This window comes from Solea senegalensis, linkage group LG19, assembly GCF_019176455.1.
Source record: "Solea senegalensis isolate Sse05_10M linkage group LG19, IFAPA_SoseM_1, whole genome shotgun sequence".
Lineage (NCBI taxonomy): Eukaryota > Metazoa > Chordata > Actinopteri > Pleuronectiformes > Soleidae > Solea > Solea senegalensis.
In genome coordinates this window covers 14,630,114-14,657,856 of record NC_058038.1, presented here as the reverse complement: position 1 = coordinate 14,657,856, position 27,743 = coordinate 14,630,114, and the positions used below count along the sequence as shown (strand labels likewise).

The 27,743-nt window shown below is 41.0% G+C and overlaps 5 protein-coding genes across 8 annotated transcripts; 2 read left to right on the top strand and 3 right to left on the bottom strand.

The window, feature by feature from the left end:
* Nucleotides 1–903: 903 nt before the first annotated feature.
* On the bottom strand, nucleotides 904–6,183 carry tufm (Tu translation elongation factor, mitochondrial). Its single transcript, XM_044049960.1, has 10 exons — nucleotides 6,105–6,183; nucleotides 5,260–5,306; nucleotides 5,032–5,170; nucleotides 4,292–4,458; nucleotides 3,929–4,198; nucleotides 2,790–2,922; nucleotides 2,484–2,588; nucleotides 2,055–2,206; nucleotides 1,604–1,723; nucleotides 904–1,298 (listed from the first exon to the last, which is right to left on the bottom strand). Exons 1-10 carry the CDS (start codon nucleotides 6,139–6,141, stop codon nucleotides 1,128–1,130), a joined length of 1,341 nt encoding a protein of 446 aa, XP_043905895.1. The 5' UTR covers nucleotides 6,142–6,183; the 3' UTR covers nucleotides 904–1,127.
* A 365-nt stretch (nucleotides 6,184–6,548) lies between these two features.
* hspbp1 (HSPA (heat shock 70kDa) binding protein, cytoplasmic cochaperone 1) lies at nucleotides 6,549–9,762 on the top strand. 3 transcript variants are annotated; one of them, XM_044050726.1, is made up of 8 exons: nucleotides 6,549–6,654; nucleotides 6,966–7,096; nucleotides 7,508–7,709; nucleotides 7,800–8,024; nucleotides 8,141–8,296; nucleotides 8,657–8,753; nucleotides 8,875–8,986; nucleotides 9,243–9,762. In XM_044050726.1, the coding sequence occupies exons 2-8, from the start codon at nucleotides 6,977–6,979 to the stop codon at nucleotides 9,321–9,323; spliced, it is 993 nt and encodes a 330-aa protein (XP_043906661.1). In that variant the 5' UTR covers nucleotides 6,549–6,654; nucleotides 6,966–6,976; the 3' UTR covers nucleotides 9,324–9,762. The 3 variants fall into 3 exon arrangements, with proteins under 3 accessions (XP_043906661.1, XP_043906660.1, XP_043906662.1); XM_044050725.1 differs by lacking the exon at nucleotides 6,549–6,654 and adding an exon at nucleotides 6,661–6,791; XM_044050727.1 differs by lacking the exon at nucleotides 6,549–6,654 and adding an exon at nucleotides 6,816–6,851.
* On the bottom strand, nucleotides 9,615–12,830 carry tmem86b (transmembrane protein 86B). Its single transcript, XM_044050730.1, has 4 exons — nucleotides 12,813–12,830; nucleotides 11,505–11,724; nucleotides 11,153–11,396; nucleotides 9,615–10,442 (listed from the first exon to the last, which is right to left on the bottom strand). The coding sequence occupies exons 2-4, from the start codon at nucleotides 11,553–11,555 to the stop codon at nucleotides 9,991–9,993; spliced, it is 747 nt and encodes a 248-aa protein (XP_043906665.1). The 5' UTR covers nucleotides 11,556–11,724; nucleotides 12,813–12,830; the 3' UTR covers nucleotides 9,615–9,990.
* Nucleotides 12,409–16,002, top strand: aspdh (aspartate dehydrogenase domain containing). 2 transcript variants are annotated; one of them, XM_044050729.1, is made up of 8 exons: nucleotides 12,409–12,482; nucleotides 12,606–12,663; nucleotides 12,805–12,949; nucleotides 13,514–13,598; nucleotides 14,287–14,436; nucleotides 14,531–14,754; nucleotides 14,842–14,981; nucleotides 15,560–16,002. In XM_044050729.1, exons 2-8 carry the CDS (start codon nucleotides 12,609–12,611, stop codon nucleotides 15,595–15,597), a joined length of 837 nt encoding a protein of 278 aa, XP_043906664.1. In that variant the 5' UTR covers nucleotides 12,409–12,482; nucleotides 12,606–12,608; the 3' UTR covers nucleotides 15,598–16,002. The 2 variants fall into 2 exon arrangements, with proteins under 2 accessions (XP_043906664.1, XP_043906663.1); XM_044050728.1 differs by having other exon boundaries at nucleotides 12,409–12,503.
* Nucleotides 15,767–27,199, bottom strand: gys1 (glycogen synthase 1 (muscle)). The gene is made up of 16 exons (XM_044050724.1): nucleotides 27,082–27,199; nucleotides 23,434–23,552; nucleotides 21,605–21,786; nucleotides 20,465–20,656; nucleotides 19,875–20,060; nucleotides 19,625–19,769; nucleotides 19,387–19,504; nucleotides 18,999–19,119; nucleotides 18,457–18,563; nucleotides 18,304–18,363; nucleotides 17,998–18,190; nucleotides 17,781–17,907; nucleotides 17,581–17,676; nucleotides 17,308–17,471; nucleotides 17,138–17,218; nucleotides 15,767–17,046 (listed from the first exon to the last, which is right to left on the bottom strand). The coding sequence occupies exons 2-16, from the start codon at nucleotides 23,549–23,551 to the stop codon at nucleotides 16,804–16,806; spliced, it is 2,133 nt and encodes a 710-aa protein (XP_043906659.1). The 5' UTR covers nucleotide 23,552; nucleotides 27,082–27,199; the 3' UTR covers nucleotides 15,767–16,803.
* Between the last annotated feature and the right edge of the window lie 544 nt (nucleotides 27,200–27,743).

The window sequence follows — 27,743 nt, the reverse complement described above, 5'->3', positions numbered from 1 at the left end:
GAGCAACGGGAGCAGCTTCCTGTCAGTCTGACCTGATGCCATGACATGATCTATTAAAGGAAACTGACAGAAACTTTCACAAATTATGAAATATTGTATATTTTATATACAATGTTAAATATGCTAAATAATATTGTTTTTGACTGGAAAGGTGTCCAGGGTGTAACCCACCTTTTTGCCCTATGTCAGCTGGGATGGCACCAGTGAACCCGCGATGGAGGATAGATAAAGCTGTCGAAGATGGATGGATGGATGGATGGATGGTTTTTGTCCATAATTTCAAACCTTAAACAAAAAAGACAACAAAGCAATTAGATCAGCTCAAAGTTGTAAGAGGTGTCATAAGTAAATTTGTGCAAAATGAACAGACATGAGTGTTTTAATTGTGCATGAATATACAGGAACATGAGTTGTTTCCTTAGCCATCCATCAATTAAGACACCTTTCACATTACTGTAGTCAAAATACAGAATGAAGTTATTGACAGCCGTGCCATACATTTAGTCCTGGACGTTTTTAATAAAACTCGTTTGAAGACACAATTTTTTAAAGCATTTGACCACAAATTCAATTCTGCTTTTAATTAGCATGAAAATAATTTTGTTACCAAAAAGCATCTCAAATAAAACTGGAATTAACCTCACTTAAGGACAAATAAACTCACATTAGAATTCATTAAGTACATTTTGAACTCAAATTATCAGCGAAAATTGTTAGTAACTGACCATCGGTAGTTACACAACGGGACGCTTTTCTTTGGTGCCCTCTTGTGGCAAAAAAGTGGTCATGCAGCTCACCAATGCCACATTAATTACACAGATTTATCAAAGACTGTATTGTAACAATACAGTTGTATTTTTGAGACACGTGCTATATTAAAAAAATCCACAAAACAAACAGACATTTTTCTATTATTAAATACATTTTATTACATAAATGACATTGAATTCTGACAGTTTTGACATTTTGCAACATATTTTGGTTGAGTGGAATTGACAGCGATGCGCGATCATTCGAGTAGTTTTCTTTTATGCATGAGTTGATGTATTTGTTTAAATCAGTATTCATTGACCCCCCCGCCTCCACTCTATAGTCCCCCCTCTCCACCTCTCCATGCAGAATCTCTTTCAGCCCCAGTTGCACTGGTCTTCATCTGTGAAAGTCAGGATTTCTGTGACCAGACCGGTGCCGATTGTTTGTTTTCCATCTCTCAGAGTGAACCGCTGTCCTTGCTCCAAAACCATGGGCTGGCGGAGCGTCAGGTTCAAAGGCGTGTCCTCTCCTGGCATCACCATGTCCTGAAATCGTGTGAGAACAAACACAAGTGACTTTTATCTTCCATCTTCATTCTACAGCTGTAATAAATAATAAACAGTTTTAAAATGATTTATAAACGTGCACCATGTCATCAAACTCGGCAACTTTCTCAAACTTCTTTGCGGAATTCAAAGTACACACTTTACATGAACCGTCGCTTCGAGAGTAATACTTTCCATTTCGATGGAAGCAGACTCCGTCGTTTCTGCTTTTAACATACTGGATGTCTATATCATAAAGTTGAGAAAAGTACAAAAATGAACACATGGACTACATGCGCACACACCTTGCCAGAGGGTAGTGCGATTCGGCAGGTCATGTCCCAGGTTAGGGAGTACATGATGGGCATGTAGTTGGTGAGAATCGGTTTGTGTCTTCCACCCTCCTCCTTACTCAGAATATAGACCTGTTATCAAAGAAGCAAGAATAGATGTCAGAGTTTCTGTTTTGCCATCATTTCCATTCATTTCATAGAAAATTAGCCAAACCTTTTCAGTTATGCTGCTCCTGAACAAACAAACAAACAAACGCTGGCAACAACACAAACCTTTTGGTGGAAAGCTCTAACTCTGAAATATGCTGTGATTAGAGTATATTATACTATAAAGGTGACATGTCTCCAGGTTAAGAAAGAGACATTTAGATTTGCTGACTATTCAGAAATACTACCAAGTAAACCTAAGACTCATTACACCGAGAGATGTGAATTAATCAGTGATGACTTTGCACTTTTCCACCTGAGCTTGGACTTTCTGGTGAGGCATGATGGATCCTGGTTTGCACATCACCATCCCCCTTCTAACGTCCTCTCTCTTCAGGCCTCGGACCAGAGCGCCCAGGTTATCTCCTCCCTCTGCCTGGTCCAGAGACTTGTGGAACATCTCAATAGCTGAGGCCAGCGGGACAGAGAACAAGGTCAGAGTCACGTCTACAGACCGACATTGTAATACAAATGTACGTCAGGCACAAAATGTGCATTTTAAAAAAAGTTGATCTACAACAATACTAGTATGCCTTGAATGACAGAACAATTAAAAAAAAACCTAATGGAATTTCATTGAAATCACTGATTTTTGCCACCAGGGTGTGCTTCTCTACTGTTCATATTTCCTTCATGTTTTATGTAGCCATGTCAACTCCTCTGTAAGTCTTTTTCTTTCACTCACCTGTAACAACAGACTTCAAACAGCGATTGTGACCCACAAACTCACAGTCATCTCCTTTCTTGATGACACCTCTCTCCAAAGTGCCACTGACCACCGTGCCCCTGCCTGAGGGACACAAATCATTAAATCTTAGGAACCAGCGTGTCACCATCAACTGCTACAGTACCTCAAGTGTTGAAGTCAAATATCCCGCATTTTGATATACAGAGAACTTTACAGTCATTTTGCAGCTATAGCTTCAACCACCGTAACACACTCATTGGGTTTAGCTCCACAGATCAATGTGAGATCTCATCTCTGCTCTACCTGGGATGGAGAAAACCCCTTCAATGGGCAGAAGGAAAGGCTTGTCCAGCTCTCTCTTGGGCAAAGGAACGTAAGAATCCACAATCTCAAGAAGTTTCATCACTGCGTTCACACCCAGTTCAGGCTCTCTGTTCTGGGGTGGAGCGAAGAAAGAGAAGAAAAAAAAGCATTTAGTCACATCACACTGCTTCAGGTGGACTGTATTTCATTACAATCAAGTCCTCATGACATGGCTCTTGGAGTGCTGGTATCGACCATTTGTTTATGTAGCAACAAGGGTTTTATTAATGTATTCATTAGTGTTCAGAGAAGCCAATAGCACTGAATGAGCATCAAGACCCATTTATACTTCATTAATGCCCCATTTTATATCTGTCCATCCAAAGCGTTGTCTCTGTCACTACACTACATACCTCTGTGGGTCTTTTGCATGTACAATACGTTTACAACTACTTCCTCTAGAGGGCAGTGTCGAGTACCAAGTTACAGGCATCAACAAACGTAGCAACCATTGAAGAGGGTATTTTATTGATTGTGCTTGATGCGAAATAGACCGAAATAAAGTGGATTATGTGGCGGTGGAATGCAGGACCACTAACATGTAAGTCGTTATATTAATGGGGAATATTACTCATTGGTGTGGAGCAGCATTTTCAATATTTTCCATATGTCCACCAGGTCTTTTGTCAACTTGCTTCCCCAGATAGCCTCTCAAATCAAACCACAGAAAGAGTGGCAGAAAGTGAAGCCGAGCGCCTGGCAGTCACTCCCTGTTTTCTGGCTGCATTGAAACACAATGAGTATAAATGGGCCTTTACAGCTAGAATCATACAGTGCTTGATTGTACACAACTTAGTAAAATATGTACAAGATAAATCATCAGAAAGCTCAATATATTGCAGGCAAGCAATCTCCAAAATCCAATGGGAATATGTGAACAAAATACGTGACTAAAGCACTAAAAAGTTTGACTAAAATGTTGATTTTGATGTCATGAAGACTTTAACACGAAAGCTTTTGTTAACAGCAGCTTATCTGTCAAACCCCTCTCACAGGGCAGTGAAATGGTTGTTACAATTATTAGATCAGCACAGTATCCTTTGAATTCTATGAGTAAATTGCTTCCACTGTGCCCTTACCTCCAAGGCACAGAGGGCGGAGCCTATTACAACAGGCGTATTCTCGCCATCGTAGCCAAACTCTGTGAGCAGCTCGCGGATCTCGATCTCCACCAGCTCCAGCATCTCCTTGTCCTCCACGGCGTCAGCCTTGTTGATGAAAACCACCACGTGCTCAACACCGATCTGCCTGGCCAGCAGGAGGTGTTCGCGTGTCTGAGGCATCTGTCCATCTGTGCCTGCCACCACCAGGATGCAGCCGTCCATCTGAGCCGTGCCTGTAATCATATTCTGAAAGGAGACAGCAGCCCTTATGTTATGACAAGTTGAAATGACTGCATCATATTTAGTATTTTCTTGCTTGAAGAAAAACAGGTGGATCACCTTGACGTAGTCTGCATGGCCAGGACAGTCTGTGTGTGCGTAATGTCTGTTGGCCGTGGAATATTCCACATGAGAGGCGTTAATGGTGATTCCTCTGGCCTTCTCTTCAGGGGCATTATCAATGTCTTCATACTTCTTGTAATTAGCCCCACCCGCGTCAGCGAGCACTGAGGAAGGGAAATCACATCACTCAGCTCATATTTATGACAAGGCCATAGAGTTGGTTTTTGGCACCAATATCGATTTCTAACCAATAGTTTAATACCAATTTTGTGAACTGTTTGACATAAAAAAAATGACATCACACACTATGGTAAAATTCTTAATGTAATTTTCAGTTGCATGAAATTTTTAAAGGCAGTTTCATAGACAATTTTTTTTTAACTCTACCTACAGTGTGGTTTGACTTGTGTTGTTTCACTCCTTTAGTTTTATGTCTGAGCACCTTTTATTTACTTTATGCTTTTATACACTTCAATACTACTTGTCTTTCATTTCTTTGTCATTTTCCCTTTTCTGCTGATTGATCTCAAGCAGCATACTGCATGCTTACCAATATCAACATATTTCTCACTCGTAGGTGACACAGAGGAAGTTCAGTTTATACCACAAAAGTACTGAAATTCAAAACCCAGCCCTACTAGGACATGCACACACAGTGGAACTGCTTCATGCTAAAGAATAAATGTGGGGGATTTTGGCCAGTGTAAGAACAAAAACTTGGACATCAGTGATTGCACCTTTTGTAATGGCTGCAGTCAGTGTAGTCTTGCCGTGATCTACGTGGCCAATTGTTCCGACATTCACATGGGGCTTGTCTCGAGAGAACGTCTTCTTAACCACTGTAGCAAAGGTCCGATGGCTCAGAGGGACAGCACACTACAAGACAGAGAGACACAAGGGAATTAGACTGTTGGGACAAATTGGGATTAAGCAGTGTGTAAGATACCGTTAATGTGCACACTCACCAGTCGGAAAGAGCTGTGCAGGAGACTTGGCGACGAGAGCTGAAGGGCTGAAAGGAATGGATTAAAATATGATAATTATATAAGCTTTCATTCTCCTTAAACAGATGTATGCGTTTTGTATTATTTGGGCAACTACACAAACAAACTAAATAGAAAGCCACAATAAATCAAACATACACTGGGATACAGTGGCATGCACAGACATTTGGAAGGGCAGGGGGAAAAATGACAGGGGCACCTACTGTGCACCGGTGGGGATGGCACCACTAGCACGTTTTGGTGCAAGATTTTTTTTATATATAATATCTAGATTAATGACTCACAGGAATGTGCATCATTTCTATGGGAAAGTATAAAATAAGCATTGAGGAAATTGTGGTAATCTATTTAAAAACGTATTAAAATGGGTATGAGACTCTACAGCTGCACTGATCAGTGTCCATCATTAACGGACTTGATACTTTTGTAGGATGTTATTAAACAACGTAGCAGCTAACAAGAAGCTAACACATCCTCTGGTGTCCAGACCTGACTGTGTGATTCTCCAATCAAAACAGCTACCGTTGAACAACAGAATAGAAGGACACGGTATCTGTCCATCCTACAGAACTCGGGTGATTTCAATAATCGAGCATGACACTCTATTGATGTCTCGTTTGCTAACGCTCGTTGGAAACGTGACCTTGCTCTGCTATCGGAAGAGACTGCATCATCTTGTTCTGTTCACATATACGGGAGCAAACAAGCTGTTCCACTGCGCGAACAACGACCCGGTGATCAATGAGTCAACAGATGGTTAGTAACGATAACATTGTCGGACAATAAACACATTTTAACAATTTTACCGGAGAAGCACGCACGGACTCCCATAAGCGCCGCCATGTTCGGTTGCTGGAGAAACCAAAGATGATAGAAACATCAAGATACTTCACAGCTAGTACATAGCCAGCGGGGCCAGTGTTGATACAAATGTTAATATGTTAATTGTTAATATAAATCTACATTTTTATATTGTCTATGTCATACTTTCAATCATTAATGTATGGCATGATATATCATTTAAAATCCGCATCCATTCTAATCTTGGAAAATATGTTCTGATATTTAACACTGTTCTTCCAAGCGTACTGACGGTAGTAATCTCATTCTTAGTCAAACTCTTTGAACGTCGCTTGTACAGACGTCACTGATTTACCTTAATTACTAATATATGAGCAACTTTCCGACTTACAAAATGACGACACTGAACTTCTGTGCGTTTTACTGAACTATATTTTTATGGAGCCTAATTGATGTAAAAAAGAAGAAAAAAGAAGCCGGCTAGAGGGATTTCTAGCCCGCACCGAGAAAAGAGCACGACAAAGATATTTTTGCCCGTTTGATTCAACACTTACGGTAAAAATGGCAGCCTCCTGGTCATCTAGCTAGAATGTTCTGGCGCATTCACGTGTTTACGTTCACAGGCGGAGAAAGCTAGTGTGTCAGTCGATATAAAAAGCAGTACGTCCATTCACTTTACTCAGTTATCAAAGGTAAGTCGGAATAGTTTGAACGACGATAACTGCTTTCCGTTTTATCATCTGTACATTAACGTGAGTGTGATGCCGTTAGCTTTGTTATGATTCCGAGAGTACACATGAGAACTCGTGGCTCAAATTGAAAGCTAACTCAAATCCACTTATCATTGTCTGTTCTCATTTTTCTAGCTGTATCCATCATGACAGAAGACAGGCAGAACAGGAGATATCCACACAACCTGCAGGGAGTCCTGCAGCTGGCGGTAGAGGCTGGATCAGCTGCAGAGGGACCTGCTCCTGCTCAACCCATGACAGAGGAGGTAAGTGTCTTGTAAAGACAGATTTAAAACCTAAGAAGACTGAGACATTTTGATTCTATAAACATGTCATAACTGATTCAGAATTGTCATGTCTAAACCGTGTCTGCTCCTGGTCTCTCTTCTGTTTCTACCTCACTCCCACTTTCTCCTGTCCCCAATCTCTCCCCTTCTTCTTGTTAAGAGGGTCTCTCCACTGATGCAGAGTGTGAATTTCTGGTTTTCTCTTCTCTCTATAACTTATCTGATAGTATTTCTTGACAGAACCCATTTTCAGATGAAGGAAGCAGCATACCATTATGTTAATGTTACATTGTTTTTGTTCACAAGAGGCAGAATTATAACATCACCAGCAACAAAAATCCACCTTTCATCTTAGGTAACTGATAACCATTTTCTCACTCTTTTCTTCAGAGGAAGACATGGCTAAGAGAAGCTCTTGCAGATGTTTGCAAAGGGCAGATGGATGAAGTGGAGCAGATGAAGCAGTGCTTGGCAGTTCTGCGCAAAGAGGAAACGGGTGAAAGTGAGATGGATGAAGAGCAAGAAGAGGATGAGCGGGAATTGGCCTTTGAGATGCTGTCAGAGTTGTGCGAGAACCTGGACAATGCCAGAGGTTTGTCAGAAATGGGAATAGATTTGTTCTCTAAGCACTCCATTGATAACCGGCTATTCTCTGCTTTAACTGTGCTTCTCTTCTTCACAGACCTGATGACCCTAGGAGGACTAGATTTGTGCGTCTCTCAGTATCTGTGTCATGTCCAGAGTGGACTGAGGTGGCGTGCTGCAGAGCTGATAGCTTCCTGTGCTCAGAACATGCCACAGGTGCAGGTCCACCTGCTTGGCATTGGTGTGCTACCAAAGCTGCTGCAGCTGACAGACTCAGACCCTCACCCCACCGTCAGAATAAAAGCTCTTTACGCTGTGTCATGTGAGTATCCCCTGTGCTCATGGCAGGTTGACAACTTTACAGCAGTCTGCAGTCTGATTTTTCAGGATGCAACACGCCTAAAGTTAAAACTAACTATAATCCTGTTGTGACTTTAGGTCTAGTCCGAGAACAGGAGGCAGGACTCAAGGCGTTCTTGTCTCACGATGGTTTCTCAGTGCTAATGCGAGGCATGCAGTCGGAGAGCGAGAAGCTCAGGACCAAGTCAGCTTTCCTTCTGCTCAACCTGCTGACATCACATTCTGAACAGAAAGGTATGAACAATATAGGCTATGTTCAGATTAACAGTCCAATTTGAGACAGTGCGAGTACATACACATGTGTGACTAAATCTGCCAGTTCTTTTAATATAAACATGGGCTGAAACGATTCCTCAAGAAACGCAAGTAATTAGAATATAAAAAAATCTTTGAGGCAAAAGTTTGACTACCGTTTATACACAAGAAAATAAAATAAAATGTACAGTTTTTATGGTTTAGATCTTTTGTGTTTGTTTAAAGGTGCCAGTTATGTTACAATAAAAAAAATGGATTTATGGATGGATAGTTTGTTTATGACTCATAATGGGACTGTCCTTCATTCTGGACTAATATTTGTTTCTATCCTTCCTGCAGACACCGTCGTCTCCATGGGTATGGTGCAGCAGCTGGTTTCTGTTCTCCGCTCGCCACATTCACCTTTCCATGAGCACGTACTTGGTGCCCTTTGTTGGTAAGAAAACACGGGATAGTTTTATTTAAAATGCTGTCTACTTTGCAGCTGTGACAAGTTCCCATGGATTCCTGGAATCATGTCATTAATTTTGACTGTCCATGTTTATGTGTGTGTCTAGTCTGGTAGAGAATTGTCCACAGGGGCTTACAGACTGCAGGAATCCTGCTCTAGGTCTGGAGGAGCTGCTCAGACAGCGAGTCAAAGAGCTTCAAGGAAAGGAAGAAAGTCAGGTAGATATTAAACTCTTAATCAAAAGGCAGACAATGTCATTTTTGTCTTTGTTTATGTTCTGTCTCGTCACACTATGACAATGTAAATATTTGTCTGAAGGTATTTGTCGTTTAGGGGTAAGGCTTAAAACTATAGTCTGTAATTGGTCCCTAAAACACTTTTTTTATCTTATTTGTTAAGGATTTAAAAAAACAACATAAAATCCTTGTGTAGGAAACATCCTCATAGTCCTATATTGTATTTTTGTTTCCTCAGGAAGAACTGGACTTCTGCAAGCGATTGAGGGCTAAGTGCTTTCAAGGGCAGCAGTCGGATGACAATGGGATGGATCGCTGAAATGTTTTTGTTTTTTTTGTACATCTCTTGTCCTGGTATTGGTGTGCAGAACATTTTAATGATCAGAATCATAGATGTGAAGCAACAATCATGTCTAAATTTTGCATGTAGTCCAGGAGCTGGATTTTACTATGTAAATAACCGATGTGTAAAATATTGTTTTCATAAATATACCATCAAACATCTGTGTTTTTGTTTGTATGTACATGCAATTTTAATAAGATGAATTATTTTCATTTGCAGTTATTGTTTTAAACAGGACTCAGGATAACAGCTATCACTGTTTATTTTTCATACCATATTTACTTATTATTATTACAAAAACAAATTTGAGTCATTATACATACAATGGCCAGTTCAAAACCACATGCACACCTACGCTAAAACAGGAATGCTACTCAAAATCACTGATTAAAAATAATATTGGCACAACTCTAAAGTGATTTTGTCTCAGTCTTGCTTGTTGAAAACTTTTGTGCCTGTCAGTATCACACATAACGGTGTATCGTGGTGTTGGTGCTGTTTTAGTCCACCTTTTTCAGTTGTAATGGTGTGGACAAGTGGAAGAACTGTCCTTCCTGAGTTGAGCTTCCTCTTTTCCTGTATTTTGATTGACAAACCCAAAATCAATGGGAAGTATCCAGTGCAAGTGTTTTAGAGATGCTGTTTAGGACCTCTTCCATTTATCAAACTCATCCTTGTTGCCCACTGCTTTGACATCACCCACAGTGATAAGTAGCTGTGCCAAATAATACGTCACCATTACAATATTGTTGCCATGCTTTAGATGTGGGGTCACCTTGAAAATCTGAAGAGCCAGTGCAACGTCAGACACTATGAAGCTCAGACTTCCTAACACTGTTGGTACGTGGTTGGTTCGAAGAGCTAATACTCCCATAAGAGAAATCAAGGCGGTATAAACCCCGACACCTGGAACGATCAGATCTGAGTCTGGAGCCTTCTGCAAGAAAGGGTATATGTAGAAATAGAAAGCTCCTGCTGCCAAAAATATGATCAGATACACAACACGTTTCCAGGAGGAAGAGGACTTTGGTGCATATCGACTGGAGAGGAAGGTGATGGAGTACATCAGGTGAGCTACAGCAAAAGCCCCCATCCCTGAAACAGATGAGTGAGACAAACACAACAAATGAAGTACAGCTTTTATTACGAGTGCTTCAAATCCCCGAAAGTGCTTTTTGTAGCTGTATGTCATTCACAAGTAGCTATCTGAGAGAGTAGTTCATTTCAACCCAAATTAATTGCCAGATACCAAAATGACCCACAAGATATAAGATATATGAGGAAATATACTTGTACTGTTCCTCCACAACATAAACAAAAACAGAAGGCTATAAATTTAAACTGTGAGTAAACTGGCCGTCTGGTTGCTGTCAGTGAAATAGTTTTTCAGTTCAACGTGTTTCCTTAATCTCTGATGACACACCGTGGTCAATTTACACATCTAATACATTACATTACCAACATACGTTCCCCTCTAATGGATTGTAAAAATGAAAATAAGTTGAGAATAATAACTTCTCTGCTTCGCTTGGTCTGAAAGTCTTCTTACAGACTGGAGACAATTTTGGAATCACAGTTTTTCTTCTTTTTTTTTCATCCTGCTGTTGCAAAATACAATATTGCTTGTATCTTGCACAAAGTCATGTGTTTTTAAGTGACTGTATGCATTTGTATAAATATCTAATTTACCACAGCCGCAAAGGTGAAAGCTCGAAAAAAAAAAAGTGCTTGAATTTGACCTTCAAAGAAAGGTGTATGAACCAAAATTCCAGTTTGTGCTTCATTTGAACAAACCACGCTCTTACCATGTACGAAAAGCTCAGGCCATACCAAGCAGCAGTCGCCAACAGCGGAGAAAACCAGTCCTCCTCCTACACCCAGGACACTCTGACCTCCATTCCAGCTCAGCACTACTGCAGCCAGCAGGAGGGTTGGCGCTGATTTGACACCTGCTGACACGATGGACTCAGGCCAGTCAGGAGTCCACAGGTAGAAGTACACAGCTGTGGACAAGAAGAAAGGCAAGAGGGAGAAGAGCAGGGCGCAGGACTGACAGAGAGTGGGGAGGAGGAGAAGGACATAAGGAGACATGTCACCGGTGGGAAAAAAAAAACTGGCGCGAATAACAAAAACCAATAGACACTAAATGGTTTTTACCACGTTTCTCTTCTGCCTCCTGTCATATGCAGCTGTCTCAAGGATGTCCATCTTCTCAGAGTCAGCACTGGAGTGGGCTCTCACAGACTCGCCGGGGTGAAATGGTTATTAAGCACCCGTTTGTTCTCTTGTTGGTCACTAGCACATAGAATCCACAATGCTCTGGTCCTGTTCTCCTGTTGCCCTCGTCTCAATCCTCTTTGCTGTGTCTCCCAGTCTGCTGGTGTTTCACAGCACTGAACTTTAGACTGATCCGGCCTGATTACTGTCTGATAATCAATCCCTGTTTTCAGTTTTCATAAACAGCTGACTTTTAACCTCTCCAGGTGGAATGCATAGATGACATCAACAACTCAAGGGCAAAGTTGAACTAGGTTGAACTTTAGGTTTGATTAGATTGTTTTGTTTTTTTTAGACATGAATATGATAAATCAGTGTGCTAATCTGCCTGTATGTGTGTGTATATGTACGTAAACCTCCTTGCAAGATGTCAAGGCTGGGAATTCTGCTGCTGATCAGGACCATGACTCAAAGGAGGAGTTATGATCAAAGAACATTTAAAAGGAATAAAATAAGTTGCTTTTGTTCACTAGATGGCCACACTATAAAAGCCACTATGTTGCAACAGAAAAAAACAAGCTAAAGAGCATCTCAATTTGTTTCAAATGAAAGTCACTTGACGTGCTGTCACTGTAAGAACATTGTAAGAAGAACTGTACGATACATTGGACATGTTTTCATGTAATATGAACATATACCACATGTAAAATAAAGGGTGAAATAATTGTTGATCACATTAATAGCTGTTTCTGGCCGAGAGTCCCACAGACACAAGAACAGACAATAATTAACTATGGCCTCTAAAGGTCAAACTTTGTACTGTGCTTCACTGCTTTCCCACAATTCCTAGAGTCAAGGGCCAATGGTTGTGCTTCAGTCAGGGAGACTGAGAGCGCTGAAGGTGTGTTGGATTATCGGGTGAGTGGAACAATAAATAATGTGAGTATTGTACTGCTGCAGAGAGGATTAGGAGAGATGAGATAATAACTCAGGTCAAATTCTGGGCTTTTATTCACATGGGGTTTTTTTTTCTCTGCACAGAAAATGGCAGCTGGCTCTTCTTTGCTGAGGATTGGAGTTGTAGGATATGGACATTTAGGTTGTAACCTCCCCTCAAAACCCACAAAGACACTTTGTATTAACCTCCACATTGAATTGAATTGTGCTTTTTTCTCTCTCTCTCTCTCTCTCTGTGTCTCTGTGTCTATCTTTGTGTGTGTGTGTGTGTGTGTGTGTTCAGGGCAGTACCTGGTGGAGAGGATCCTTAAAGATGGAGCTGCTCTTGGTTTGACTCTGGCTTTTGTTTGGAACAGAAATCCTACCAAGCTCACGGGTTTACTTCCTGATGAACTCATACTTAGTGAATTATCTCGTTTTGCAGACAGGTTTGCACACACCCACACACACAAGCAAATACACGCACACACACACACAGACAAACACACACATACACAGGTGTACTCAGCTTCCCAGGACACTGCACTGACTGACATTTAGCATAACCAGTTCATGCCTTAACCCAACCACAATTCAGATCTTAGCCCTAAACTTCAGTTCCTCAGAAACGAGGTTCTGACTCATGAGGACCAGGTTTTGGTCTCCTTGTGGACTACTGGTCCTGACAAGAAAAATGTCCTAAACAGGTAACAAATACAACACACACACTGGTTTCCATGACTTCAGAGGACATTGTATTTACTTACATTAATTTCCTGGAGACTTACTCTGCCCTTAACCATAAAAATGTATCTAAAGTATGTAGTAATTTACATTATGGGGACTAGAGTTTTGTCCCCATAATGTGACTTAGGTCCCTACAACATATGGAATACCAGGTGCACACACACACGTGTATCACGTGCTGTGTTTTCTTTGTGGCTCTGTATTATATAAACAACACGTGTTGATGCTGCATGACATTTGGCGAGTAATCTCTGTGTGCTCTACAGGAGTTGTGATGTGATTGTAGAAGTGTGCCATCCTCAGATAGTGAAAGAATTTGGCCAACACTTCCTGTCTCAGTCTCATTTCATGGTGAGATTCTTGATTTTTTTTTTTTTTTCCCTTGTACCTGGTGTCTGTTTTAATATTTGAAGGACAGAGCTATATACAGTACATGACATTTTCAGAGCTTTGAGTTTTTAAGCAGTCTGTCAATTAGCAGTTGAAGAAAGCAGTTCCCCAGGGTTTTATGATGAGGAAGCAAGTGGGATTAACTGTGCATACAGTACAGCGAAAAGAGATTCATTGATTCCTTTATTTCTTAAAAATAGTTAACACTATAACTGGATAGTGATCTAAAAAAAAAGGGGTTCCATTTTTTAAACGTTTTGTCAATTGAATTGATTTGGAGAATAATATCAGACAAAGCATATATTTCAGACTGTACTTATCTATTTTTTTAAAATGGAAATATGGAACTCTTAATCTTTGTTCCTTGTGATATGTTAATTTCAAAATTTGAACTGAATTGGGAAGGACAGCTTTTACGTTTTCATCACCTGATACTTGGTAACAACTAATTAGTTTAACGCTGTGGTGATTTAAAGATTTGGCCTTTATTTAACCAGGTTAACATTGATGTATTGTGTTAATTATCTCCAACAGACTGTCATTATTATTGTCATTTTATATAGGCTAAATTCCACTTCGACACCTGACGTGTAAATGAATGAAAACATCAGCCTCAAAGTTTCAAGAAGACATCATTTCTCCTTCTTAGGTGGGCTCTCCCTCTGCTCTCTCTGATCCTGACCTGAACATGAGGCTACGTCAGGCGGCTCAGCAGTATGGCAGGACACTCTATGTTCCCACTGGTGCATTGTGGGGAGGCCAGGACATCCAGAGGCTGAATGATAGTGGAGCCTTAAAGGTTGATACAGTGTGGAGTCCTACAGACAAACAGGAGGACACTTTTAAATGTGACTCTCTGATCGACGTGACTGTGTTCTGCTGCATCTTCTTAGGCTTTGTTCATCAGGATGTCCAAACATCCCTCCTGTTTCCGGCTGACAGGAGACGTCCTCTCTGGCTGGACAGAGGGAGAAGGCAGACGGGTTTTATTCAGAGGCTCAGTGGCAGAGTTGTGCCCACTTGCTCCAAACAACGTTAACACCATGGCGGCGGCGGCGGTGGCAGCAGGAACACTCGGCTTTACTGGGGTTCAGGGAGAGATCGTGTCTGACACGGCGTGAGTTTGCCTTCAGTCTGACTTGATCTGATGCAGCCCTTCATGTCACAGACACATATTCCAGTTTCATACATCTTTATGCCACAGGTTAAGCGACTTTCATGTGGTGGAGGTGGAGGTAACGGGGCCTGATGGCTTCACGGTACACACAGTGAGGAGAAACCCAGCCAGACTTGGAGCTGTGACTGGCAATGCAACTTACAACTCCTTCTGGAACAGTTTGCTCAGTGAGTCCTGTTAAGTTTCTAACACTTTATCAAATGCATGACGGCGAGTCACCTCTTAATCACAGCAAACCTGTCACTGTTAAAGTAGTTTTAGGTAAATCAGCCTGAACTACAGTGAAATCTTCTGCCCGCCAATCCATCCATCCATCCATCCGTTTTCTACCACTTTATCCTCCACATTAGGGTTGGGGATGGCTGGAGCCAATCCCAGTTGACATAGGGTGAAAGGCAGGGTGCGCCCTGGACAGGTCACCACACCATTGCATTACAAACAATCATTTACTCTTACATTCACACCTATGATCAATCACCTGATCACGTCATCACCAGTCTGTACGTTTTTTGGACGGTGGGAGGAAGCCAAAGTACCATCACACACACAGGGAGAACATGCAAACATGAAACTTTTATCCTGATCCATTCCACATTTGGGTCACAAAATGTGTTCCTCTAGCGACACAACATATTTAAATGTCAATATACGATAGCTGTGGCATAATAGCTCAGTAGTGCCCCTACTTGCGGTGCATTTAAGTGTGTATTGAATTGAAATTTATGTTTGCCTTTCTTTCCCACAGCTTGCAAAGGTCACGGGGGACGAGTTTACTTGTGCTGAAGCAAACGTGGACTCTGAAGGATTACCCACAACAAGAGAATCCACAAAGAATCCAACAAAACTGGATTATGGTGAAACACTGGATCAGAATGTTGGCTATTTGTGTTCCAATAAACCACATACACACAAAATAACCAACCGTCATGTGTAAAGCAATCATACCAGTGTATAAATTACATATTTAAATTTTTTATTATAGATTAATCAGGTGGAAGTTTATAGCAAATGATAAAACTGTTACAGGGAGTGTCAGTGTCATTTCGTACGGCTCTCATCTGAAAATACGTTTGCCATCACAGCACAGGACAGAGTCCATCTCATCTCTTTTCTTTCAAAAATAAATACACACTGAAACAGGCAAGCCCTGGAATATCCATCACCACAAAACACACACACACACACACACATACATACATAAACGGGCTGGTTGTCACTGAAAGCCTGTGATACCACTTGGCACAGGAACAAAATGAAAACACACACACACACACACCTAAACCGATTCATGCTATGCGTTTTGTATGTGACCGTTTATATTTGATCTCCACTCCTGCAGCTTCTGTGGTAAAGAAAAACAGATAGAAGAAGCTACAATAAGGTGGAAAGTGTAGTTTAAAGCACTGAATTGTGCCATTTGTGGCTCGTCGCAGCAACTGACCAATTTCTTAATATGGGCCTAGAAAGTAGCTCATCCTGCTTTCAGTGTGCAAAGATTACAAGCTAGTAAAAAGGACGGCTACACTGCTTTCCCCACTCGGACCCATCTCTGGCTTAAGTATTTAAAAAAATCAAAAGAAATAACCTCATGAAACGTACAATAATCCTATGTTATTCTTTTCTTCACTGCTTTAGACCAATGTAATCCACTGTTCTGCCTCAACAAAATATAACACTTCTGGTTATTTTTGCTTCACGATGAACTGCTATTTAGCCCAGAATAGCTGCTGAATTTACTATACACAGCAAATCACTGGTTTCACTGCTGGTGAATTTTTTGTTAAAACTGAGGTATGCATGAGTTGGGAAGACAACAACAGTGATGCACTTCTTTACAACAAGCCAATTGTACATGTTGTAAATGCAACTTCCCACCTATATAAAGTTCACAAGTACATGGGTGACTAATATGTTCCATATTAGTTCACTAGTTTAGGTTTCATGTGCAATGCGTGTATTCTACATATCGTATGTACGTCTGGGTGGGTGTCAATTTTTCTCGCTTGAGGCAGCGCTGCTGTTCCCGCTTCCCATGTAGATAAGAGGGGTCTTCGAGGACATGTTTAAGGGCTGGCGGATGTTCACCCGGTCCTTCTCTGCCTCCAGATCCTCATCATAGTGCTCGTCATCGTCGGCGTTGTCCTCACCCTCGCTCTGGCGCGGAGACGAGTGGCGGGACAGAGCAGGAGATGGTGGCACGGAGGCAGGTCGAGGGTAACGGAAGCCTGTGGCCTGAAGATGACAAAGACACCAGCAGGATATCAACCAGAAGATGGAGCAGAGAAGATTTTGTTTGCATTAACGAAATATGAAGCTGACTTACTGAGGTGGGCTCATGAGGCTCATACAAGTAAAAGTCAGGGAAGGCTTTGGCCAGGGCCATATGACGAGCAGCCACATAATACTAATGCAGAAGGGAAGATACAAAAAACATTGACATCTCAAAGCAGTTGCATGCATGAAATTCATCTTCATGATGATTTGTCGTCACACCCTGCCGAGGTATTTCCAGTCCAGCAGGTCACTCAGGCGCTCAGTGCGGTTCCTCTGGATAATCCGCTGCCGGCGACTCTGCTTGCAGAACTGAAACAGGAAGGAAGTGAGCTGGTGACACGACTCGTCGACCCCCCGGAACCGTCTGTCCAGGATGTAGATCCCTGTGATGGAAAAGCAGCATGATGTAAAATGGAGAATCACTAATACCACATTATTTGTGAAAGAAAGAAAAAAAAAAATAAGGGAATAAAGAAACATAAATAGACACACCATACGCTGTGGGGTCTGCTATGTGTTCATCCATGAAACAGCCAAAGCCCGACAGGTTAGTGGAGATTGACGGGATTCCCATGACTGTGCACTCAGCTGACAATGACATGTGCGCAGTGGTCAAATTAACATTTCAATATCATAAAAATACAAGAACATGTGCATACATTTGTCACACAGTCTGCATGAGTGTGTCATACCGGGGGTGTAGCCCCAAGGCTCATAGTAAGAGGGAAAGACACCAAGGTGGCAGCCTCTTACAAACTCCTCATAATCCATCGGAAGTAAAGGAGAGGTGGATGATAGGAACTCTGGATGGAAGATTATCTAACGCACAAAGAAGTCTCTTATTGTGGTGGTAGTGAAAGAAAACAAATGCCACAAAATACCTGCTCGATCTATTTATGGCTGACATACCTTGACGCGATCAGAAGAGCTGTTGAAAAGGCCGATGCGGCGGACAGAGTTGAGGATGGGGTCACTGCCGTCATCCAGCATGTTATGGGTGCAGACTGGAGGCTGGCTCTGTCTCTGGGTTGCAAAGATGGCACGCTTCATTAGGGTGAAATCCTCTTTGTCCAGCATCTTTGATACATCTGGCAGCTGCCCACTAAAACAAACAAACAAACAACCTGTAAGTCTATCTGTGTTTTATATATTATCATATGATTTATTTGATTTGATCACAGAACAATAAAAACGGACTGAATGTGGTCAACTTACACTAGAAGTGACTCGTAAAGTTTCTTTCCGAAGCGTTCCTTCACCGTGTGAGCAGTGTCCCTGTGTCAGACGCAAAACAAAACTCAAGATCCCATCAAACTTATTTTCAGTTTGAAATAAAGGTGACTTGTTTAGTATAAGGTGAAACCTCACCAGAGCTGTTTTCTGACTGCCTGGCCCTTTAATGTCTCCACGTTGAAGTTGTTTGTCCGTGCTGGCATGATGAAGAATGCGACGACGGTTACGTCACTTTGGTTCACCTGCAACATAAAAACCACGGGGTTTTGAAAGGTTCATGGTTCCAGGTTAGTTCATTGTCATTATGAATGACAAGACATCTTTATGGTGACACGTAAAGAGAAATAAAAAAGGTCTTCAAGTGCAGTATTCAAAGAATAAAATAAAATAAATGTCAATGCAGTCTGTGATTTCTGCAGCTAGGGGTCTCTCAATCAAAAGAATATCAAGAAAACCTAGGTTGACGATATCAGGAAGTTGTGTCGTTAAGTTCCTGGAGACAGTGGAACCATCTGTATAGTCAGTGTGTGAGTGGCTAAAAACAACATCATGATCTTTGTCAACAGATACACCCCATGTGTGAATCTGCATATTTAGCAGGAACATGAGATGACAGGACACACATCATGAATGCTCCTACTACACCTGCTGACACATTCACACCAGCCAACACTTACTCTCAGTAGATAGTTGAGTCTCGCTAAAGCTTCCAGGAAGATATCGGCTCCTTTGTTGGAGAACTCGTACCTTCCGGCTATGAAAAGGAACAAACACTTGTCCAGGTTGAAGTCAAGGTGCCTAAAGGTCAAGACACGTCATAAATCGGTCACAAAATGTGAATGAGTGGATCACAGACAATGCACTCATTCAGTTTCAGAGGAGATTATAACAGAACATATTTATTTAACAGTTAAAGGGGCTCTATGTAAGATTACTCATGCAATAGTTCTTGTATTAACAGCGTGAGTGTGAGCATAGCGACTGTTTTTGGAACTTGTGTTTAGCCCCTTTAACATTTGCCCTCTCTCAACATGCTGATGAGGTTTTGACTGTGTAGTTTCTGACCCGTAGAAATGTCCTCTGATGAACTCCTGAATGCGATTCTTGCTCTGAGCGTGGAGATTTTGAAACTCGTGCATGGCTGAGAACTTTTTCACATTGAGGCCGTTGGGAGTAACGATGTCTGAGAGCGATGCAAAAATGCATCACAGAGAGGGAGAAAAAATTAATTTCATTAATCTCAACAACACAATAAGAACAGAGTGAAATACTGTATCATCAAGTGTCATTTCCCTCCACACACCTGGCTTCCTCTTCAACAGATGCTCCGCCTCGATGGCTGTTATTTGTGACACAGTGGTGAAGACGTGAGCACAGTGAGCAGCCGCCCGCTCTAAACAGTAGCGATGGTAGATCTGTCTGTCGCCTGCCTCTTTATCCAGGTTAAACTGAAGGAGGCACAAAGATGGCAGAGAGTATAATGAGATTTATTGTTGCTGCATTTCCAAGAACAAATAGTCTGCCTGATTGTGTATTTATTATGGCAAACGTACCTTTCCAAGATTGTTATAGAAGTCCACATTTCCTGCACACAAGTATCGTCCCAGCAGTGTAGCGTGAGTAGTGAAGACGGTTGCAACAGGCAGTTTTCTGTGTCTGCACAACACCAGGCCCAGGCCGGCCAGCCACTCATGGAAATGGGCCACAATGTGTGGAGGCTCCTCACTCTGAGCTGCGAACTGTGATACCAAAGAACACAGTCAATGTGAATGACACGCACACATTTTTTGGAATTTAAGGGACCATTCACATGTGACGCCTAAAAGTGCTTGAAAAATGCAAGGAAGAAGCCAGTCTGCTGTGTCTGGGTGTAGTCTCTCCTTCATCAACTGATTTAGGAGCTTCATTTGGATGGTAGAAGTTCAACCATACCAGTTTGACCCATGTCTTTGGTCCAAGAATTACAAGACGTGTTGAAAGTGCTCTGTGCATACCAGAAGGTTTAGATCTTTTCAACTAGGTGCACTGCGGATGAGCTCAGAAAACATGCATCTCCACAGAAATCAATGTGTTTGTGCATGCAGAAAAGACACTGCATGTGAACGGCCCCTAAGGGTGTAAGGACTTGGCAGGATCCGCTGACCTCTCCCAGCAGCCAGGCTGTCAGGAACCCAAACAGCACAGCATCGTTGGCCTCACGGTCGAACCAAGGCACGCCAATGTCACATAGATCCCAAAGCTCGCTCTTCCAGGAGTCCAGAGACCACGCAGTGAACGCAACATCAATCAAAACAACATAGGGACTGCCTTCAATAAGCCAGCGGCCAAAGTAGACCTGCAGGGGCAAAAAGAATGAGAAGTGGAAATATCCAGAAATTCTACAATTTAATTGCAATGCTGTATCATCTCATATGGATCAAAACATACTAGTACTTTTCTGGATTAAAATAATCTAGATTACAAAGTGCTTCACAAAATGGAATATACTAAACCTTAATAGTATGTACTGTATATTTACAGTTTATGTATACTCACTTTAAAATAAAGATCATTCCGTTGTCATAGCCTTAGACTACCATTAGATGTCACTATATGATATACAATAACTTCAGAGCTAAAATATATTGGGGACCAGTGTAAAGAGGAGTGGCATGATCATGTTCTTGTGTGTGTTTTGTTTCAAATAAACCTGTAGTATCCTTAAGTATCAAGGCTGTTGCAATAATCCAGACAGGACAGAATTAGTATTTGTATAGTGGCACAATCAACAATTGTAGCTTGATTTTCACTGACTGCCCCTTTAAAATAGCAACACAACCAGTCCTAGCCATGATGTACTTAGCACTAAGCATTTAAATATCACTCACCCTCACTGTCACACACATCTCAGTGAGGACCTAACCTAAACCCTGAAAAAGCCCTTTAAAATGTCCTCACAAAGATAGGTTTGTACGTTTTTTTGGACCTCACAAGGATATAAATACAAGTACACACACACACATACATGCATGCATCTATTTCTGGAGAGTCTGTGTGAAACAGAGAGACAGTGATACAACCTTTAACCTTTACAAGGAAATGTCATGGTGTTTATAGAAGTGGTCAGGGACAGAGCGTTGAGCAGATGTAACACAGGCTCCGACAACAATCTCTGAAAGTGCAAATGCATCTCTATGTTCCCTGCAGCTAAGAATATGTTCCCAGTGTGCAACATACAAATTTAACTCAAGATCACTCAATGTATGTCTTTGTGTGTGTTTACACACTACATGTGGTCGTGTACCTTACACCCACTGGAGTTCATCTTGTCAATGGTTTGCTTCAGGGTGGGGTTGGTCGGCTCAATCAGCTCCACCTGAGTGCGCACGTTGCTTTCCACGTACGGACCAACCAGGAAATAGTTCTCCCCCCATTCCTCTGCGGTCAGACGGGCTTTGGTTTGGATGACGGTGTAGATGCCTCCAACTTCACGTGCGCAGCAAACACACACACGCACACAGGGGCAAGACAAAGTTACAATGTTATTCAGCCCCATGTGTATAATGACGAATGAAAAATACGTCATGAAACTAGATTTTACAAGAGAGGAAATACTGGTCCAAACATTTCAAGCTATATTAAACATAAATATATATATATATATATTTTAACATATATTTTAAGCCTATTTTAACAGAAATTCTAACTGTTTGCAAGCACAGCAGGGATTTACGTTTGTCCAACCACTTATGCTTGACGTGCCCAGGTCTAGATATAAACAGTTGGGTGACCGAGCAGAATGGCTTTTAATACCCAGTAGTGTGGTGACAGCTTTTATTCTTTTATTTTACTTTTAGTTCATTTTGTCTGTAATGCTTTTATTTTGTTTGGTCACCTGTGGGTTGGACTATAGAAATAAAGTACATTACATTACATTATGCTCAAGATTGCAAAAAAAAGGGGAAGCCTGTCACCATCTGCAGTACATAATATTGTGAAAAGATTTAGGGAGTCTGGGGAAATCTTGGTGCATCAAAGCCAAGTGTAACCAAGTAACCACAGCTGAATGTGAGTGAACTAAGAGCCCTGTGATGGCACTACAGTATATAATAAGACACCATCATGATGCAGTGATGGACACAGCCAGATTCAGGAGTACTTTGGAAAATCATTGTCACGTAACACTGTCTGCCGCTGCAGCAAGAAATGCAACCTGACATTGAATTACGCAGGAAGCATTTATCAATTTTGTTGCAGAGTTCTTTGGGCTTGATCTCATCTGAGATGGACAGAAAGATGGCGTAAACATGTTTTGTGTTCAGACAGCAAAGAAAAAAACTTATGTCGTGTCATTTCTGTGTGGATTAGACCCAAGTTTCAGCTTGTCTTATCCACGGAGGAAACATTGGATTCTATGTGCCAAAGATGTTATTGAAGTAAGGTGCAAAAACCAGCATGTTTGATGTTATGTGGGAGCATCAGTGCTCATAGCATGCGTGGTCAGCATATAACATATGCTATATAAATATTATGTGAGGGAACCATTGATAGCAGAGGCTTATATTGGGAATTTGGAGAAACATATTGTTGACAAAGTCTTCCCAGAAACTCTATATTGGTTTCCACAGGACAAAGCCAAGCCTGACTCTGCACGATTTACAACCGCGTGTCTTTGTAGACACAGAGTTTGTGTGTGTGTGCTTGACTGACTCTGCAGTCCAGATCTATCTTCTATTAAAAATGTATGGAGCACCATTAGGAGGCGTATCAGTCAACAGTGAACACAGACTGTTGAGCAGCTTAAGTGTTGTATACAGCAAGACTGGAGGGGAAACTGCACCAGCAAAACTGCAACAATTATAATCTTTAATTCCTAAACAATAAAAAAGTGTAATTAAAAGAAGGTGATGTGACCCCAGTCATAATGTTTCTACTATCCCAACTTTTTTTGAGTCTGTTGCAGGCCTGAATTTCTAAATGAGTTTATGAAGACAAACAAACAAAATCTATTTCTTTTTTGTCTCTTTTGACAACCTAACTTTAGTTTTTATTGCATTTTGTACCAACTAATCTTGAAATGGGGTTGTAAATGTTTGCACCTGCACACATACACACAAACACACACACACTTGCCTTTGTTAGCGACCTCCCAGGCAATCTCAAAAAGAACTGCGTCCTCCAACTCGAACTCCTCGTCCCAATCCTCCATCCCAGGGAGGGACGTGACAGACAGGCTGCGAACCAGCGGCATGCTGGGTAAACACAGAGCACACCCTTAAAACAGGAGCATCCAACAACTGTATATACACACCATATAAGACTTATGAAAATGTTTCTAACTTAAAGGAAGTTAGAGCAAGTCACATACAGCTTTTTATGATGAAAACATCCTCTCCATTGCAAAAATAATGAATTCATGACAAATTACACATATTAGTGGAAAATTTACTTTAAAGCATTTGCACAAGAACTATCCTTTAGAAGTTTAGTTTTTTGAAATGTACCAGTACACATTGTTCAAATTTAATCCAAAGTATAAATGATTTAAATAATGAAATGAATATCTTTCTGCAAGCATTCTCTCATATACAAACTGCTGGGATGAAAACATGACTTTTCTGATTTCAGTTTGTTACACTATCTACAATTCCAATCCCTTTTTACCAATTTTTATGGAAATGTAATTGACTCAGGACAATGAAACAACAGTCTCTGTGAATCTCATTAATGGCCATCTTTCCAGTAGCAACTTAAAGAAAGCAGAAAGTCAAAGTAAACATTTCAGGTGTTCGAACTGTTGCTGATCACCTCAGCTTTTTGTCCGTACAAAGGCAGAGTTGCAATAAACTGTGTCACTGCAGCCTGATAACAGGAGATAAGAGCTGTGCATTTCGACTAACGTAGTAAGAATAAGCCAGGCAACAAAGAAAGACACAGGCTGGTTGATCTGAGGTTCTTCCCACAGTAAAAGAATGAGCCATTAATTTAGAAGACATGTGTCTTCACATGATGATGATTCTCCAGAGTTACCCTGGTGCGCTGGTGTGGGATGAACTGAGCAAACGGTGAAAGCAAAGCAGCAGTGCAACAACACATTATGGGATAAAACTTTCTAAACTAATGTTTTTAAACATTTTTAAGGTGATCCATTGTTTAAAAATGACAAACTATAGAGGCCCAGTACACAACATACTATAATAATACAATATATTAAGCTGCAGATTTACCCGGTGACCCAAGATCCCACAAGTCCCTGTTTAATTTTCATTAATTCGTTCTGTGCTTTAATTTCTTTCAGTGTAGAATCACTGAGATATAATTCTGTGAAAAATACAACTGATTAAAACTTAAGGTATGAATCTTTCCTTTTCTGCACTACCTCAATAACAAGCAGTAACCTGTGTCTGTTCTTATACAAATAACACACTGACTGACCAGGATCCATCATGCATGTGTTGATTTGTTGATTTACAATCAGAGCTGGTCAAAGGGCCTGTTCTGGCTGCTTTACCATAAAAATGCACAGATATGCATATGCTTACATAAGTTTTTATCTCTGTGAGACGATGGGCAATACTGCACCACCACTCTACTGTAAAACTTAAAAAAGTCATTATCTCTCTTCACCATCACGAGTAAATATATGTCAAAACTTTAACAGAAAAATACAGCTGTCTAAATTCAGCTGTCTAATTTAACACATGTGAAATGTGTTAAAAACAAACAAACAAACAAAAACGAGCTATATGTTGACTCTTCCACTACAGATTTGCGGACTGCTCACCTTAAATGTAAGCTGTGTATAGTGCATTAATCTTAAATGTCTAATTTCTAAAGTTGGTGAAATGAATGACAACATAATGAGTTTTTGTGAAATTCATTCCATCACAACCTAAACTGACAGAAGCCCAGACACACCTGATAAAGAAGTGCATTAATAATGGCATTATCTGAACCAACATTATCATGTTATCAGTTTTATATCAAAGTTAAACATCTTCCACCTTCGACTCACATTGGTCCATAAGATTGCTTCACTAAAAACATCTATTCCTTCTCTTTCATTAAAAAAATATCTATGGGGCGAACACAAGATGTCTCCATGTGCCTCTCAGTGTGGCAATGCTTTTCAGGTTTCAAGTTTCCTCATCACACACACACACACGCACGCACACACGCACACACACACACACACATCGCACACACGCACACACGCACACACATGATGTCAGACAATCCTGCTTGTACATGCTCGTCTTCAACTGAATCGTAAGGTTGACTTCCTCTTACAAAAATAAATTTGAAAATAAGCATCTATACAAAAGTACTGAGATAACAATTGGCCGATGAGAGGCCCATTCTGTCCTACTGAAATGAAGCAGAGGGGAACAAGCTGACTGCTCTATTGTTTTGGTTGTAAAATATAAAACTTTTGATTCAGGAATTGGAAATGTTCTTGCTGAAGCAATTCACAGACAGGGGGGGAAACAAAATGGAGTGAAGTCACAATTAAACAGAGAGAGAGGCGAGAGAAAGAGAGCTTTGTAAGCTGCAAACAGCAGCTGCTTTTGATGGAACATTCTTCATTAATTGAAACACTATTGTTAACACTACTTTGTTAATTGTATGTTCTTTTATAAGCACTCCAATAAAAGTGGACAGTTATTATTAGCCTGTCTATCACAGTTAGGTTGCAAAGGGAAAATGTCCGTCAAATTTCCAGAAACGTCCCACGGCAACTTTAGTATGGGAATTTTGGAAATATTCCAAATTGGAAACTTTCCATGGGAATTTATGGGCCTCAATGATAATTAACTGGAAAGCGAATAAGTTTTTTTTACTAACTATATTTATGTTACCAAGCTTCAACTTTGAAAATTCCCTATGTATTCCCATTAATTCCTGTTCATTCCCATGTAAACTTTGATGATTCCCAGAATTTTAGTGGAAGCTCAAACATCCAAGTGAACTGACAAGCATTTGTACATGAACTTAGTGAGTCAGTGCCACAGTGATGGAACTGGACAGGTGCAGTTGTGGTCCCTCCTGTGTTATCTCTCTGTAAAGGTACTTTCACATCATGGGGGAGTCTGTGTCTGTAATTATCATGACTTTTATGAACTTGGTATAATCTTTCAAATTCCCTAAAACTCACTTTTACTGTATGGCAGTGGGGTTTTTAATTCCCAAATTTTCTTTAGTTTTGTTGTACTTTTGTTGTACTGTTGATTTCAGTGTGACTGTCTGTAGAGGTGAAGTAAAGGTTACAATTTCAACAAATGAATGAATTCCTTTATTCTAAAGCATAATATAACTGTGTTTTAGGAAAAAAGTGCAATATCGATACAGTCATTATTTTCATTATTATTATTATTATTGTTGTTGTTGCTGTTATTATTATTATTTTTAATAATAGTAGTTGTAGTGGTGGTATCATTACTTCTTTTCCTGTCCAGTGGGCCTACGGGTACACTGGACCAGATCCCCCCACCAATGTCCAGAATCAAGCCGTGGGTGATGCGGCTCGTCCATGTAATGTCAGTGTCTTGTAATCTCAAATTCTTCATCTAAATACCCATGCTGCCTCTAAAATGCCTCAGTATGTGTGTTAAGTTGAGTTACGAGGCGAACGTGACGTCAAGCACCTCCTGCAAATTCAGCAGTGGGCAAACTAGGACACTGAGTCCCGGTGTGCGAACACGTCCATTGAGGAAGTTGATTATAAATCACTGTGTGGGTAAATAGAAACACAAACAGAGAGAGCGAGAGACGTCCACTCACCTTCAGGATTGTCTCAACTCCACGACGATGAAGTTCACACGAGCAGCAGCTGCAGCAGGTCTTCACACAGTTACAGCACAGTGTGTGTGTGTGTACGTGAGTGCAGAGAAAGGGGGCGGCGGCCTCAGTACCACACTGGTTTGGTGCAGGTTTGATGTCTGCCGCTGTCACTTCAGGCCGACGGCCCGCCCACAGCCTGCTCTGCACGCACTGATTGGACAGCATGTGCGTATCCGGGGTCGCAGCTGACGCTGTATTTAAAAGCTCCAATCTGATTGGCCGGGTCTCATCTGGAGTGTCCGCCTCCTCGCACAACGTGAGCGCAACACTGTGTTTTTGTCAGCGAGGAGGGACACAATTGGCTGAGCAGACTGTTACAATGCGCTGCAGTGGTTGATAAATTATTCTTTCATCCATTCAAAAGAAAGGACATGGACGATTTTTTCCTCTATGAGGAGGGAGAGAAGGTGTTTACCTTTCAGGGTCATGGAGTTTGAAACATTCATTCATTCATTGTTAAAAATGTAAGATAATCATAATAAAAAAAGTAATGTAGTAAAATGAATGTGGAGTTCCAGGCTCAGCAGTTAAACAGTCAAATAAACACTCAATCCCTCTACATATCTTACTTATCCTATAGTAACCTTAAAGCTATTTTTCCT

What these genes read in the sequence shown, in the direction of transcription:
- tufm (XM_044049960.1), bottom strand. Translation starts at nt 6,141, where the DNA reads ATGGCGGCGCTTATGGGAGTCCGTGCGTGCTTCTCCG. An exon ending in GCCATGCAGACTACGTCAAG is followed by an intron (nt 4,199 to 4,291) that starts GTGATCCACCTG and finishes GTCTCCTTTCAG; the next exon opens with AATATGATTACAGGCACGGC. An exon ending in TCGCACTACCCTCTGGCAAG is followed by an intron (nt 1,299 to 1,603) that starts GTGTGTGCGCAT and finishes ACACGATTTCAG; the next exon opens with GACATGGTGATGCCAGGAGA.
- hspbp1 (XM_044050726.1), top strand. Translation starts at nt 6,977, where the DNA reads ATGACAGAAGACAGGCAGAACAGGAGATATCCACACAACCTGCAGGGA. An exon ending in CTCAACCCATGACAGAGGAG is followed by an intron (nt 7,097 to 7,507) that starts GTAAGTGTCTTG and finishes TCTTTTCTTCAG; the next exon opens with AGGAAGACATGGCTAAGAGA. An exon ending in GTACTTGGTGCCCTTTGTTG is followed by an intron (nt 8,754 to 8,874) that starts GTAAGAAAACAC and finishes GTGTGTGTCTAG; the next exon opens with TCTGGTAGAGAATTGTCCAC.
- tmem86b (XM_044050730.1), bottom strand. Translation starts at nt 11,555, where the DNA reads ATGGACATCCTTGAGACAGCTGCATATGACAGGAGGCAGAAGAGAAAC. An exon ending in GGAGGCAGAAGAGAAACGTG is followed by an intron (nt 11,397 to 11,504) that starts GTAAAAACCATT and finishes ACTCTCTGTCAG; the next exon opens with TCCTGCGCCCTGCTCTTCTC. An exon ending in GCCTGAGCTTTTCGTACATG is followed by an intron (nt 10,443 to 11,152) that starts GTAAGAGCGTGG and finishes CATCTGTTTCAG; the next exon opens with GGATGGGGGCTTTTGCTGTA.
- aspdh (XM_044050729.1), top strand. Translation starts at nt 12,609, where the DNA reads ATGGCAGCTGGCTCTTCTTTGCTGAGGATTGGAGTTGTAGGATATGGA. An exon ending in GAGATCGTGTCTGACACGGC is followed by an intron (nt 14,755 to 14,841) that starts GTGAGTTTGCCT and finishes TTTATGCCACAG; the next exon opens with GTTAAGCGACTTTCATGTGG. An exon ending in CTTCTGGAACAGTTTGCTCA is followed by an intron (nt 14,982 to 15,559) that starts GTGAGTCCTGTT and finishes TCTTTCCCACAG; the next exon opens with CTTGCAAAGGTCACGGGGGA.
- gys1 (XM_044050724.1), bottom strand. Translation starts at nt 23,551, where the DNA reads ATGCCGCTGGTTCGCAGCCTGTCTGTCACGTCCCTCCCTGGGATGGAG. An exon ending in CAGCCTGGCTGCTGGGAGAG is followed by an intron (nt 20,061 to 20,464) that starts GTCAGCGGATCC and finishes TTGGTATCACAG; the next exon opens with TTCGCAGCTCAGAGTGAGGA. An exon ending in GCCTTGGGGCTACACCCCCG is followed by an intron (nt 17,677 to 17,780) that starts GTATGACACACT and finishes TGTCATTGTCAG; the next exon opens with CTGAGTGCACAGTCATGGGA.